The sequence below is a fragment of the Apostichopus japonicus genome, chromosome 19, assembly GCF_037975245.1.
Source record: "Apostichopus japonicus isolate 1M-3 chromosome 19, ASM3797524v1, whole genome shotgun sequence".
In the NCBI taxonomy this organism is placed as follows: Eukaryota; Metazoa; Echinodermata; class Holothuroidea; order Aspidochirotida; family Stichopodidae; genus Apostichopus; species Apostichopus japonicus.
Genome location: NC_092579.1, coordinates 19,754,997 through 19,771,161, shown reverse-complemented (window position 1 = coordinate 19,771,161; position 16,165 = coordinate 19,754,997). Strand labels below are relative to the sequence as shown.

At 39.0% G+C, this 16,165-nt stretch overlaps 1 protein-coding gene across 1 annotated transcript in view; it reads left to right on the top strand.

The window, feature by feature from the left end:
* LOC139960683 (protein singed-like) overlaps nucleotides 1–16,165 on the top strand; it is a 39,176-nt gene that overhangs the window by 6,036 nt on the left and 16,975 nt on the right. Inside the window, exons 2-3 of the mRNA XM_071959234.1 lie at nucleotides 10,932–11,158; nucleotides 12,565–12,964. Of these exons, the coding sequence (XP_071815335.1) occupies nucleotides 10,932–11,158; nucleotides 12,565–12,964 (627 nt within the window). The remainder of the gene's footprint in view (nucleotides 1–10,931; nucleotides 11,159–12,564; nucleotides 12,965–16,165) is intronic.

The following is a 16,165-nucleotide window of genomic DNA, read 5'->3' as shown; positions in this document are numbered from 1 at the left end:
GCTTAATAGGCTGTATCACAAAACTACGTAAGATCCGGTAACTTGAAATCCTTTCATTCAATCAGCGAAAATATGACAATCCATACACTCAAGCATGAAAACGAAAACGTACAGAAATAGTCAAGTGGTATCAAGCTGAGTGAACGTAGTATACTTTACTTTAAGAATACTAGAAGACAAAATGCTACTCCATGCATGACTTCGGAATCGCTGGGATTGTTCATGGATAATACTATAGGTCTATATAAAAGAGTGTTTTCTTGCCTCTTGCGCTTTTGAAAAGCCACAAAATTATCCTCTAGCTTCAAGCGACAGTGCGTGCAATCTAACTCACATCAAGCGAGTGTAACGTGTAAGGTGTTACTATAAAGTTGATAGACCTTTGCTTGCCCCTAGCTTTCTTGAATGTATATAGACCGGTCACCGGACACAGTTCTGTTGTCGCAGAACTGTTACTGCACTTTGGAGTCAAAGATGAATCCATGGTGGTCTGTTTCTATGGTTACTGGACGCATTATGTTATTCCGTGGTAGGAACTAGCCAGAAAGCCATTCAAAACATTTGTGGAAGCTGAAAGTGCCTTAGACCTTCAACTTCGTATTTTGACATACATCTCGATAAAACTCTGCGTGGATCATTTTTATGAAGATATTATACATAGCCTATAGGCCTAGAGTCGGTGCAAAGTACATAGCATACAAGCCTAGAGTCAGTACAAAGTACACTGCCTACAGGCCTATAGAGTCAGTACAAAGTACACAGCCAGTCAGTGCAAAGTACACTGCCTACATGCCTAGAGTCAGTACAAAGTACACAGCCAACAGGCCTAGAGTCAGTGCAAAGTACACTGCCTACATGCCCAGAGTCAGTACAAAGTACACTGCCTACAGGCCTATAGAGTCAGTTCAAAGTACATAGCATACAAGCCTAGAGTCAGTGCAAAGTACATGATGCAAAGCCTATACAGTGAGTATAAAGTATATATGCTTATCTGCCTAAATAACAAATATTCTTAAATTTTACAGAATTTTCAGTTAGGTAGGTCTTGGATAACCCATGTTAGACACACAGATATGTGGTTTATGCTTCCATATTCCCGTGCAACTTGTTAATGACCACATATAAGTTGCGTATTGTTTTCTAAAAGTATACTTTTGACCCAAATCATATATACGTCTCTTTCCATTGTCGTTCTGTGTTGATTTGTGTACACGTACTAACAGTGTAGAGGCCTATGTCTGTCTGAGTATCTATACCTTACACGAGTTACTAAGTTATTTGCCAGTAAGTTATTTGCGTACTAAACTCATGTACGTAAAACGAAATTTCTTTCTCGTTTGAGCATATTTTAAGCCCCAATATTTGTTTTCTAATTATCTCTCTCTCTCTTCATAGTTTTTCCACCTTTTCGTTCTCAAAACATAATCCGTCATTATGCTATATTGTTTACTTAATCACTTCTTCAAAAATATAATCGTGTTTTCTCCAAAAGCACAGCTGTATCCGAAAACACAAAAAAAGAAGAGAATCGATTTGACAATATCATTAAATTGACTCGATGCTATATGCCGTGGTTTTGTCAGGCTTGAATCTTTTCCGTTCGTAATTTTATGGACAGCCGTTTGATAATGTTTTCACGGCTTGTAGTTGTCACAAAGGACTCAGTTTTTCGAAGAACTAATTTCGTGAGACCTTCAAAGCGAGCAAGTCAATCAAGCAAGGATGTTTTCTTTTTTCTCTAGCGTGATCTTAATATCAAAATTATAAAACCATCCGTATAGGCGTAGACAAAGTTTTTCGATACACACAAAATGAATAAATGAATTTGTCATTTCGTCAACTTGGGTTCGTTTGACCTTGTGTATATGATTTTGGTATATGTAGTAACCTCGGGATTACGCTAACTTTGAACTATACTGGAGCCTAGTCTAACTGTACTATGCATGAAAACCAGAGACGTAGGAGTGTGTTTCTGGTGGAAGGGGGGCTCCAGGGGTACACAGTCATTGACCGGTGTTGTGGGGGAGGGGGGAATATCTAACGCCGGCTACACGGGAAGAGCCCATTCATAGCGAACAAGGGTGAATGTGTGAACGAGGAATCACTCTAAAATTGAATGAAATGTGTCGCTTATTGACGTTCCCTCGACCCTTCTCTGGGGAGGGGGGGTGTATTATTTTAGCTCATATCACCAGTTTTGGTTCGATTTTATTGACCATTTCGAATCAATGATCTCTTTAGGAGGAGGGAAGCAGGAGACACTCGGTTAAACTCAGTTAGAACTAGAACCAATGAAATGATTGGTTTAGGGTATCGAGGCGTGTATGGAAGGGGGTGGGGCATTCATATCCCCTTCCGTCTGATCTAAGTTTTACCCTGTCCATCATACTCGCCCTCGCAAAAGACCCCGCATATATTCTATATATTGTAACTGCAATATTTCCTAAAATATGCCATTTCATATATATAATAATATTTATATATATATATATATATATATATATATATATATATATATATATATATATAGATAGATATATAGATATATATAGATAGATATATATAGATATAGATATATATATATAGATATATAGATATATATATATATATATATATATATTGCCCCAATTTCCCCCAAAGCAATATATTTTTGCTTTCCATATTTAAATGATACGGCAAGTCTTTATTCGATGGCAATTAAAGATGCTGTTCTTTGTATTCTATAGCCTATTGCAAATTGCTTACCAAGAATGATACGACGAGACACATAGAAGACATGCAGCTTTGTGTACCTCTCATGATTTTGAGTTTGCCTATTTCGAGGTATATTTGCAATTGAGTTGTTCACAGTCTTGCTTTGTATTCACTCTCGTCTTCCACGTCGTGTCCCTTTCTATTTGAATTTTAATATGGGAGCTGTTGCTTTTCCCATTTATTTTCGCTAACAAAAGCGACGTGTGATAGAATCGTTAAGTGACTTGGAGAAAGAAAGAGAGAGAGGGGGGGGGGGGGGGGTTGTTTGCCAATTTTACTGAGGAACGTTACAACCGCAAGCTGCCTTTCCTATGCACAACAACATGGTTTCACTTAGTAAAAAAGTACCAGAAAAACTTCAACTTATCGAGTCAGTCGCTATGCAATTCGATGTAACCAACCACTTTTAAGAAACGTTAATATTAATGAAAACCGAAATCCACAATTGCATAGAGGTTTCGATGATTTCATTACATAAGACTTCTGTTTGTTCACCAGAAATAGCTCATATTGTATAAATGTCCTGATTTCTACAATGAGATATCATGTTTCAAAGAGTTTGAGCGCTGGTGACCCAGATGACCCTTGACTTCCTCTTCTATTCAATATAACGCATCTGCATACCAAGTTTGTTTTCAATGTTTGACATGGTGACCTCAGATGACCTTTGACCTCCACAGTAAAGAATAGGGATTCTCTCAATGTGATATATCCACATACCAAGTATGAAAACTATCCATGATTCCTATTTTGAGATATCATGTTTACAAGGTTTTCAGTTTTTACCTGTGGTGACCCCAGGTGACCTTTGACCTCCATAATAAAGAATAGAGTTCATCACAATATGATACATCAGCATATGAAGAATATATAGTATCCATGGTTCCTATATATCTTGAGATATCGTGTTTACAAGGTTTCCAGGTTTTGACGTCTGGTGACCTCGGGTGACCTTTGACCTCCACAAAAAACCAATAGGGTTCTTCCTCTCAATATGACGCATCAGCATATGAAGAATGCATAGTATCCATGGTTCCTATCTTGAGATATCGTGTTTACAAAAATTGAGTGTCACACACACACACCATCATGACATGGATTGGTTGCGAGTATCATCGAAAACCAATGAAATATATTTGGACCAAGTAGCAGCTCCCTGATTCAACTCATACATATATGAAAACTACATCCATTTCATAGGGTTCTTCGACCTGGCAGTTCTAAGATGCTTTGTCCCTATAGTTAATATTACACTCATTATATAGCCCACAGTACGGCTGCATGGTAGGCATGTGCATTAGCTTATATACGTTAATATTGATAGTCTATGGAAGCACTTGGAGACCTTCCACGAAGTGTAGCCAAATGTTATCAGTTTTCTTCTACCCCCGTACCGGATAATACGTTAAAAGTCGCAACTACGTCCTCTATACAGGAATGTGTATACGGTTGCGGCATACATAATATAGCCTAGGTTTCTTAAATATTGGGAGTGGTATTGCAACGTTAAAGAAATACCCTTCGCATGTATGTTTATAACACATACCAAACACACCCACACCAGCTGGTTAATCGAAAGGTTATTTTTGTTGTTATAATCATAAAAACCCAATGTCAAGCTAATGGACACATTTTCGTCTCTTAAGACCTTGACTTCTTATGTCTTCTTTTTATTTGATATTTACAGAGTGCGTCTATAGAATTATTTAACCAACTGTAAATATCCCTCACCTTCAAATAGAAGTTAGTCACTCAGTTTTGAAGACGGTGCAATTGTCGTCGAGACAATACGGCTGTCTATTTTACCGAGGTGACACCTCTCTTAGCGACAGTAGCCCCGTCTGTGTCACCACAATGATTGGGTTAGCACCTCTTTCCTCCACCTGCCTTTTCTTTAGTTCGTTTTCTCATATAATACCAAAATACCCTGCTCGTACAGCCGTGTAAATCCGTACGCCGAATAAACGATCTAATTTTACCCACCGACCGAACTTTCAACCTGTATATGTACTCTGGCTCCTAATTTTCAGATTCGATCAAGTTTTGATAAATAAATGTAAAACTGTACAGGAATGCACTCACAAAACACACGTGACAAAATGATATTTCGTGTCCAAACTTGTATTAATTTTTGATTTTTAAAATCTCTCTTATTTTGAGATATGATAAACGTTATCAACCAATCCAAACATAAGATGTATGTGCATGTATAGAACTGTGTATTTATTTGATGTTATTATTTTACAAATTTTTTAAAGATCATTCACGCGCGTGTCTACAATAACATATATAGACTACAGTAGACACTAATAATATTATTTCGTGGATCGTGCGATCAATTACATTTCTGGCTAATCCATTTATCACTCTCTGAGACCCAACTGATGAATGAACCGTAGAAATTGAACAAAGAACTACCCACCTGGAGGAACAGAGTAATGAAATTTCCCGATCATGAGTCATGGAGAAATAGTACAGTTCATTAATAAAATAACGATGAAGGGGGAACGCACAAATTGATATATACAGGAGACTTAATTTAATAAATTTTAATAAGCTATATGTTAAATACAGAGGTATTGTACTCTACGTAAGTCTGACTAGACTGCGTGTATGTGTGTGTATGTAGTATGTGTATGCTCACATGATTTGTATCAGAGGAAGCGTACTCAGAAAATGGTATCGACCCTTTACAATATAGCCACATTAGCCAAGGAGGTGCGGGAACAGGTCAGGGGTGAGGGTGGGGGGGGGGTGTGGTAGAAGGTAACTTGCTGCAGTTTACATTACGACCCAATGCAATGGCAACTCCGTTTCAACAGCAGGATCAGTGCAGTACTGTCCGTTATCTGTCATTTTGATCTGCAGAGGTTCCTGCTTTAAAGAGTTCCAGACCCCCCCCTCCCCCCAGCATCTCATCCTCTGCGAAGTTGTACCTTTGTGGACGTTGTGATTGCTCTCGGATAAAAGAATAAGCGTAATAAACCAGGGAATTTTGTCCATATATACTTGGATTATGATATAGAGAAATACCAAAAACCTTTTCTATAAATTTTGGCAATTGACCTGCATGGTATACACAGTCGAGTGGCTATCCACCCTGCACCCTTCTCGGACTGGTATTAACCTTCAGTTTTGGGTCAGCCCGGTATGGGCAAGCCAATGATCCCACGGCCATGGAAAACTTATGAAAAGAGTAAACATGGCAAAGGGCGTTGAAAAATCATGGACAATGAATGGTTTTCTTAAGTTGCTTCTGCATTATTATCTTTCCTACATACCTTTGCCTAAAATACGTAATTGAATTTCATAACGGCATAGGACATATCACAGACCTGAAATATATGGTATACTGTAGTCAAAGGCATGTTGGAGTCTGTACTGTAATGTAAGCACAAATTATAGTCGTTTGTGATGTAACAATGTACAATAGAACGACGGTCCTATAAAGCTATGGCTATTGGGGGAGGGGGCGGGGATGGAACACTTTTCTGGCTCGCGGAATATTCCTGACGTCCATAGTGCAAGCTAGCTTTCGAGGATTCTGATAAGAGGAGCAGGTCTAATGGTTCATGGAAGCCCCATGGTCATGGGCCTATATGTTTGTGGACCGCTGCAGACTGCTGTGGCGTATCCTCTCGCGTGTAACATGTAGATTGTGTTACTGTACATACAGGCTAAATTGTAATGAGTCATCAGCAAAACTTTCAGGATTTTTTCTTGGCGCGCCCGCAGAAAGATGCTTCAAACTTCATATCGTCTGCATCGTGTGTGTGTGTACCATACATACACTCATATGTATATATATTTATATTGTGTACACAGACTTTTGAACAATAGCGGTAAAACCGTGTCTATATTTACCGGACAGGTAACGAATAGCATAAGAGATAAAATTGAGGGCGATTACATTGTTAGCTCCTCAATCAATGTTATCATCTAAAGGATGGAAGACATTTGGGAAATGCACATTGGACTAACCCACTGAACGAACTTCGGAAGGCTTTAAAGTGTATGCATGGTTCTAATTGGTTAATGGATACCACATGGATTATATCAAACAGCAAAATCTCTAATAGTTAGTAAATAAGGTTGGAAAGTAGGGTGTCTAAGGGTTTTGCGATCATAAAAGTCTGTACACATCAGTACAGTATGGTTATACGGTACAGTTTGGTTATTGTTTTTACGGGCCTCGGTTACAAGAATGAGAGCTGCAGGGACCCCCTGACCTTTACTTCATCTAAACTGCACTTGACACAAAGCCATAAATGTAACATCAGAGAAAAATGCATCCAAATGGATATCTTTTGTTTATTGAACTGATCCGTTAATTTGTCAAAGTTTCCATAAACCAGTCTTTAGTGTAACAGAACAGATCAAGGAATAGGCACGTTGATACTCATTCACTGCAATTATTTATGAAAACAAGAAAGAAAATGGTCGTTGTGATTTTGTTAGCTCAGTTTTGGCACCATGGAGGCCCCGGACATCGGAATGTATATTGTGTTTGTGAAGTGGGGGGGGGGGCGCTGGCTCAATAAGTCGCCTGAAACGCCTTCTGACTCGCCTCTGCTGTACATGGACAACATACATTTATGACGTATTTATTGTCGTAATCATGAACAAGCTTAAAATGATCAGACATGCACATAACTGATTCAAAATAACATTCAGCAACCCTCCACCCCTAGCCCGCCCCATGCCCCAACCATCCCGGTTCTCCGTAATCTTATATTATCCCATATAATAGCCATTGACTCATAGTGAGAGCGACTAACCGCAACTTTTACAGTAATCGCAAATGTGATTCTGTATATACATGTTAAGGTTTAAAAAGCCTGGAATTTATACGACAGACCCATTAAGGTATGACTCGTTTGAGCTTTCATTTAAACCATGCAAAACACAGAGAGGAAAATGCTTTTAACACCACAGTTCGACTCAAAGGTCGAAGTACGTGCCGTGCAATAATCTTTATACATTGTGATGTCGGTTGAATATTAGCCACAAGATTGGATATAAAGTGTACATTTGTCATCAATAGAATCACATAATTGATTTCGCATGAAAAAACAAACAAAAAACAAAAACAATATATTAAGCTGCATACTTTTCTGTTGGCCAGAGTTATGCTATTACCAACATGGATGTTGGCCCAGGGATATACTTTCTATACATTTCGTTTCTCGTAAAATTCTTCGACAGAAAATAAATAAAAGTTGACATTATGCAAACATTTATTTTGATAAATGAAAGTATTGAAACGTTAATAAAAAAAAACTTTATCATTTTTTTATTTCTTATTTTTATATAAAAGCTAGAGTGAACAATAGCTCATGAATATTGACATAAGTCAAGAGCTAATATAGGCTGTGAGGCACTATAAAATAAATCAACATGGGCCAATCAGTGGTTCACAGCAGCTTAGGAACTACTGACGGTTGGGGGGTTGCTGGCCCCCTCACCCCAGAAGCACACCTAAGCGGTGCGATGGGAGGTGTGCACTATACATGACCTAAACTGAAAGCATACAGAGATTCAGAACAGTTCGGGCATCCAGATGGCAGATGAACACCTCTCGGTCAAGGATTGGGTGATCAGTGCCTATGAAATACACCACCCACTCCCCTTCCATGGCGTATTTCTATACCTCTTTTAATTTGTCAGAAATATTCCTTTAAACATCTGCGGCTCATATATTAAAGTGGCTGGACTATTTAGTCTAACACAGAGACCATTATTAGTCTTTTATTAGACTTTTATAGCCTCAAATGTTCATAAGTACTGTATTTTACAGATTTGTTAAAGCATGGCATGCATGATGCTAGAGGAACATAGTTTGTTTGAGTTATATTTAGTGATAAAACTATGAATTAACATTAACATTTAGGTCTGTACAGAGGAGCCGACGTCATCATCGATTTATACTTAAAGAAGCATTCCAAGGATATCTAAAGGTATTTTAAAGCTGAATTTCTTGAAAATGAGAAGGTCGGTGCATTTTACAACATCTTTTTTTAGTTTGAGCGGCATTTCTTTTTCTCTCCAAAACATACTGAGACTTACTATATGTAAGATTGCAAGTGAACACACGAAGACACCCCCCCCCCCCCCTCCGCCCATCCTTCCCACAAAATGTTTTCCATCAAACTAAGGTTAAAGGTCACCGGTGTTGACCCCAAGTTTAAGGAATGCTAGAAGTTTCAGAAGTACTTTCCTGGACGCTCTGATCCTCCATAACTTTGTCAGCTATTGAGGACTATTTGGATGAAAAATTAAAATAGACAATTAAAATAAACAATTAAAATATCTCAGTGTGATAAAGGTGATAATGTTACCAAGTTAATAAGCTTCAAGACATTACCACATATAGAGAAGGTTTCAATTTGTACTATATATGCTTACGACTACTTAACAACTGGACATGAAAAATCTACTCCTGCAGACTTTACAGCACGCGACTTGCTCACTTTCGAGAACGCGTTGTAAGTTTGTAACTCAGTTACGCGTTACCTTGCCTACGACGCGTTGACGAACGCATCACATGGAGGAAACACGTTGCACTGATTGGTTGTTTCGAGCAAGCGTAGATAGAAAACCGTTATGGGCCCCATTTGGCGTACCGTGCCTTGCAGTTAGTTGCTATGCATGGAGCTGCATGGAGCTATTAACAGCTACATGCTCCCTGGTACAAGGCTGTCTTTTCACTATCGTCGTCTATGGACACCAATGTACGCACTATATATACTAATTGCAATATTTGTCCTTGATTTGTACACCTGATGCTAAGTGTTCAACTCATGAATTAGTGAGATCTTTATCCAGACCGGATACAGACGATTACAGGCAGATGTTTATGGTAGCAAGATGCATGACCTTGCAATCTAACTTCAACACAAAAATTTTCTTTGGTACCAAAGAGTGTTCGGAAGTTGTTAATACGCCCGTGTGTGTTTGTGTACAACATACAATCAGTTAGTCTATATGGAACTACTCATGTACTTGTAGTTATACGCTCAGTATTGGCTTTATTCAGACAAATGGATCAACGTTAAGTTACGTTCAAACATCGAATGCGGTGCTTGTTTGCTACAAGTCGTTGTCACTGAATTCAGGTCGTTACATTTAGATGTGATCTACAGCTGTATTCGGGTTAATACGACCGACTACAGTAAACCATAAAATCGGTTCACCAGAAACAACACGCATATCGGTTAACCAGAACATGTTATTCCGTCATTTCATTGAGCTAATGAATATTTAGTTGTTTAGATGCGTGTGTACCGCAGTGGTCAGTGGGTGGATGTATGTCTTGTTGGTGGTTGTGTTTATCTCTAGCTGATCGCGGAAGTTAACACACATTGAACACCAGATAAGCCCAATTAAGCTACCTGTGTTATTCACTTAATGACTGTTATCAAATGATCATACTGCATGGTTTACCCAAGCGATGTCTGTACATGATTAGAGCATCTTTATACACCCCGTGCCCTTTGCACTGATGAACATATGTATCACATATAATTAATGAGATATTCTAAATGAACTTTTCTTTGCAAGCTACACTTGACGTTTGAAGTTTTGCGATTTTATTTTCATTTCGCTTCCAAAATTTTATGATAATTCACCATCGATTTTCCGTTGTTGAGTAGCTTGCATGTACACGAAAGATCTTTATCAAAGATCTTTATAATGAATAAAGTATTGGTGTATTCTATTACCGACATTTATTTCTACAAAAGTCCGTAATTCCTCGACAATTTCATGACGCAGATTTAATATATCTGCTTCTAATGACCTGTTTTGATTGCAATAACAAGGAGCTGGCTGTCTTTAACGGCAAAATGTCAGTTCCCAGGTCTTATTGCACTCTTCGAGGGAAGATGAACTCGGTATTTTAACCAGTGGTATATGTGTTATACAGATTACGTCATATTTCGTTCTCATTGTTTTTGTCTGTTGGTATAAATGGAACGAAATTGATACGTGGTGTCATAATTGACTCCGCCCATGCAGAGATGATGAAAAAAAGGTAATCATTAATATGGTATATACTGTATATTATGAAAGTAGCGATATGTTAAACTTTCATTTGGATAAATGAATGATGACGTAATATTTTAGCCATTTCTAATGTTCAAAAATTCATTCCAAATGTCTCATTTCGCCTTCCATAGGTTTCTATCTAGCAACAGACAAGAACGGTAACGTGAGCTGCGATTCTGACGAGCGCGGTGAAGGTGAGAAGTTCGAAGTCGACGTACAGTCAGACGGTCGCTGGGCCTTAAAGAGCGTCCCCTTCGGTTATTTTCTCTCTGGGCTTGGCGATGATCGGCTTACTTGTTCAGCTAAGACTATTGGTGAAAATGAACTCTGGATGGTCCATCTAGCCATCCACCCACAGGTACTATACTAATAATATCTCGCTCTCTTTGAGATAACAAATATTGAGTGCTTTCTGCTAATATATTACCTATAAAGGTTTTATCTTTTCTTTCTGACGTAAAATACACATACAGCAATCGTTTGGTATGTTTGTGGCACGAAATGTTTACTGGTTTATATATTAAACCCTCAACTTCCCCTGTCTCCCCACTACAACTGCACTCCCGGTATCTGCAAGCGTCTCTGCCCGATGATGACCCTTAATAGGCTTCTGCTCCTACCTCAACCTTTTTATATTTACATCATCCTCTCTTGGTCTGTCTCCAATACATATGCACTCCTTTCTACCTAGCTTACGGTAATTGGTCACATTCTTGCACTGCGCCCTCCCCCAACCATTCCCACCCCTTTACCTCTTCAGGCTGTGACCTTTGTCCATCCGAATTTACCATTCTGAAGCTTACGACGCGATTATGTTTTCCAGGAGAAATTAACCACGGACACCATTGTATACCTGGTACGCCCAAATTTCCTTGCGTCCACCATTAACAATCTCTCCGATGTTCCCGACCCTTCCCAATGGAGTCTCATTTGGATTACCACTTAGTATTAATTGGGAGTCGCCGGTTACAAACCGGTGCTCCATGATCGCTGTCAAATCTTTGTAATCATTCAGTGACGTCACAGTCATGGAACTATGCAGATAACTTGACTTAATGACGCCCATTGGAGTATGACAAAATGTTCGAAGGTCACCTAAATGGTTGACGAGGGTATACAGTCCGCTAATGGTAATTAATTAGTACATATTTAAGGACCGGTGTATACCTGTAGTATACGCTAAAGATAGAATTGTTATCTAATTATCTAATTACAAAGTACACAATTATCAGGCCAAAACATTATCAAGTGTGAACTTTATATAGCAGTGGAACGAATGGAGGGTGCCATCGAAAATGATTGACAAAGTAGCTGATACACGTTATCAACAGTTCAACATTATCACTGTGGCATCACCACCAATTATGACATTAAGTTATGATAAGAAAAAAAGGAAGCAATTTGGCGGTCGGTTTGTAATGCATTTAAATGATAACAGATCAGTCTTTCTGTATCCACTTTGGGTCAAATATATCTGGAATGCCCTTGTTATGCAAATTTGTTGATGTCGTCATCTCAGTAACGGTTAACAGTAACCCAGTCCGTCGCGAAATGTTCTATATGAGCCGTCTGCGTGATATTTTGTTTGCATGCTAAACTAGGTAGCCCAGTCGCTTTGTTATTCGACCTACGTATCTTGTATATGCATGCATATATAGCTTATCCAATGTAACATATAAGAATGAACGCGATGCGGTAAACTTTAATAATGATATACGCCCTGTTAAAACTTTCGAAAAAAACAAATATATTGATTTCATCCAGGTGTGCATCAAGAGCGTTCAAAGAAGTAAATACGCCCATCTAGAGGATGGGGAACTCCGTTTTAATGAGATTGTACCCTGGGGGTCGGATGCAGTAATCGCCATGGTGTTCCACGAGGGCCGGTACGCCCTCCAAGTCTCCAACGGAAAGTACGTCTCTCTCGATGGTACCCTGGTTGATAGCATCATCGACGACGCTCGCTACGTGATCGCTTTTAAGGAGGGCCATCTGGCCCTCAGAGATAACAACGGGTGTTACCTAACCCCTGCAGCAGGGAACGGAGCCGTCAAGAAGTCCACCAAGTCATCTATAGGCAAGGCACAATACCTTCTATTGGAGGACAGCGCACCGCAGGGTGTCTTTTACGCCTCTGACGGCAGATTGGCATCAACTCGACAAGGTAAGATGATGATGATGAAATTATGAATTATACTTTGATATAAGAACTATACTGCCATTCTCTTACCTGTCTCCATACAACATACGCACTCCAAATTACCATAGCCTGCTCAAATTGGTTGGATTGTCAGAATGGTATAACCGGAAGGAAGCGGAACTAGACTGTGGCCCGGATGTGGTTTAGTGCGGTCGCAGTGCTTAAATACCCCAAAACCAGAACAGTTTTGGGGTTAACCGAGTGTCACTGGTGAAATTACTGGGAATATGTCTGTCCATAACCCATATTAGCCGATGTTTTGACATATCGATTGTATTTCGTAAGATTATTTAACCCATTGGAGCATTCAGTTTACTTTCCTCCCCCTTACCTGTCTCCAACTCCACATCTGGACTTTCCCATGTATACCTGAACATTACACATTGAAACGTTCTTATGCTACTTCTAGACTGTTTCTCTAATTTACCCTTGTTCTTCGGATATTTTCTCATCCCTCTTGAATTTTTGAAATGCTTGAACTTTGTGTATATAGACTGTTAACCGGGTTCATATGATTTCCCTATAAGACACGATGTCTACAGGGAATCCAAAATTGCTTTCATATTGAAGACTATCCTAATTTACATCGCTTTCTCGTTTTTACCTCTCCGTCTTTCTTGTCTGGAGTGAACAAGTAGCACTGTACACCCTTAACTACTGGTCACTTCCGGTCACTCACCCTTCCCTTTGTACTACTTAAAGTGTCAATGAGTTCATAATTCCACAAAGGTTACGAGAGACACATGTTATTTAGCTCTATTTACAAAGTTTCACATATTCATTACTATACAATCTTGCTTCGATACGAACGCTTTGATTGACTTGTTCCCTCATCCATTAAAAGACGTTCTTTCCATTTTCATGGAGATGTCCTTCATCATGGCTGTTGTGTTACTGTTTATATTTACAGCGTAACACTACCCGTCACGCACCGCACAATTAGACGGTCACAAATCATGCTTTTACAGTATATATCTGCCTTATATAGCGTCAAAACTATACAGAATGCTCGAAAACGTACTTTGTTTAAGAAAAAAGCTAACGGGAGGGATTTGTGTGGAAAAATGTTTGGAAATATTTCGTAAAACCCTCCATCACTATGAGGAACAGTGATGTGAATGCATTGTCGTGGAACTAGTGTCTCTTGTAAAATTGCATTATACTTGATGCATAACTTGTATGTATATGTATGTATATTAGATCCTCCTGCAAGCAGGAACTCGCGAAGAAGTCTCTTAACATAATGAAAACGCAAACCAACAGTTTTTCACGTTCGAATTAATATTTATGTGACGAGCTTCATTTAATCAATATCAAAGATAGTTGATCGATTCGTATGAAGTCAATATTTGTGTTTCTCGAATTTCCGAGCCATTCATGACATGCACGTGTACAACATCAAAGGCTGATAAGCTCAATTAGTACCATGATCCCGTACAGTACTGAACTTCCTACGAATCGTGATTCCGGTAAGGTGAGACGTCTCAGGTGAACCACGAAATTTAATTTCCAATTACAATGTCATGGGGAAACCAAAATTAGCCTGCAAGAGCTGCACATTTGGCGTGCCAAAGCAATTTAAATCATAAGGAATTGTTGTCAGTTTACGTGTGATTTGGAGTGCAAGAATAAGCGCCTTCTTCAAACAAAATGTGTATAGCATCTTAAATTAGCAGATAGATGGAATTGTCGCCAGATGGTTCTTCAATTATCGAGACTTTTTAAGGTCGAAGGGAAATTTCCTTAACAGCCTTGGAAGTTTTAGGTTATGCCGGTTGTGTTAACTATGTTGAGTGAAGAGTGAAGACCGGGCAATGGGGTTATCACTGTTGTTATGGCTGACGGAGAAATTAGTCTTTAGTCTTCACTATTAATAGATTTACCATGAGCTTAGCCTTGAATGTCTTAAACAATGTTCCACCCGATCTCAAGATGGACTAGTCATCGTCTGCCAGACAGTTCTGTCAAATGAATTCCCGCCAAATTGCCGTGTGCAACGTTAATATAATTAGGACCCAAAATGATTTACTGTAGTAAAAGTGATTCATGCATGGCTACGTTTTGCTCCTACTTCATTAATAAACATATTTTTGTGTGTGCCGGGGAGGGGGGGGGGGGTGAGGTGGATTGAGCAATCGGTAATGATGTAATAACCTGTTCCAGCTGGTAATATACTGGAGACTAACAAAAAGAGGTAAAAAACCGAATATCTCAGAGCATACAATACGTATGTATACACCATTTACATAAAACCCTCAAACTTCACTTTTAAAGAAAAATACAAATCGGCGGCATACACTATTGTCTTATTAATGTACCTTGACGATATTTCATTGTTGCTTCATAGGTAATAGCATAAGCAAGGCTCCATGATTGTATATACAGCTCCAGGAGGAATGGAATCCTCATAGGAGGACATTTTATTTCATTTTGTTTTTACTTTCGGTTTTGGTTTCTTGCTGGTCCGGGTGGGCCCACATTTGATTTGCACCTCAAATGCATTTGGGACACATTCTTTGGGCCCGATTATGTGGGGCCCAATATTTTTGGGACCATTTGGGCACATAGATTCTTTACAATGTAATAACTCCGCAACCGTAAGTCGGATTGTATAGCCAAATTTGGTATACAGTTGTTGGTTTATAGTTGGGTACAAGTAGGCCATTTGGGCCCGAAAATTCCGTACCCATATTTGGGCCCAAATGGCCCCAAACTTTATTTCCACCTCAAATGCATTTTATGACACATTCTTTGGGCGAGAATTTGTGGGGCCCGATACTTTAAGGACCACTTGGACGCAGCAATTGCAATAACTCCACAACCTTAATTCAGATTGTATCCAAACTTGGAATAAAAATGTTGGATAATTACTGGCACATTTTGGGCATAAATATCATTATATTGGGTGATGACATACATCCATTTAACATTCCACTGAAAAAATGCTGTTGTTGTTTATTTATATTCAAGTGACGGTGAAGCCTTATCATAACGATTAGTTTGACAGCCTGAGGAACATTGGGCCTCGTAAAGTTCGTAGCTCCATCATTACTAACATGGATAATAAATGTTACACTGTGTGGTTAATGGTGACATATACCAAAGCCCTACACAGACCTTACAGCAACTGGCGAATTTATGTCCTATTGGGCGCTCCATAGAAGG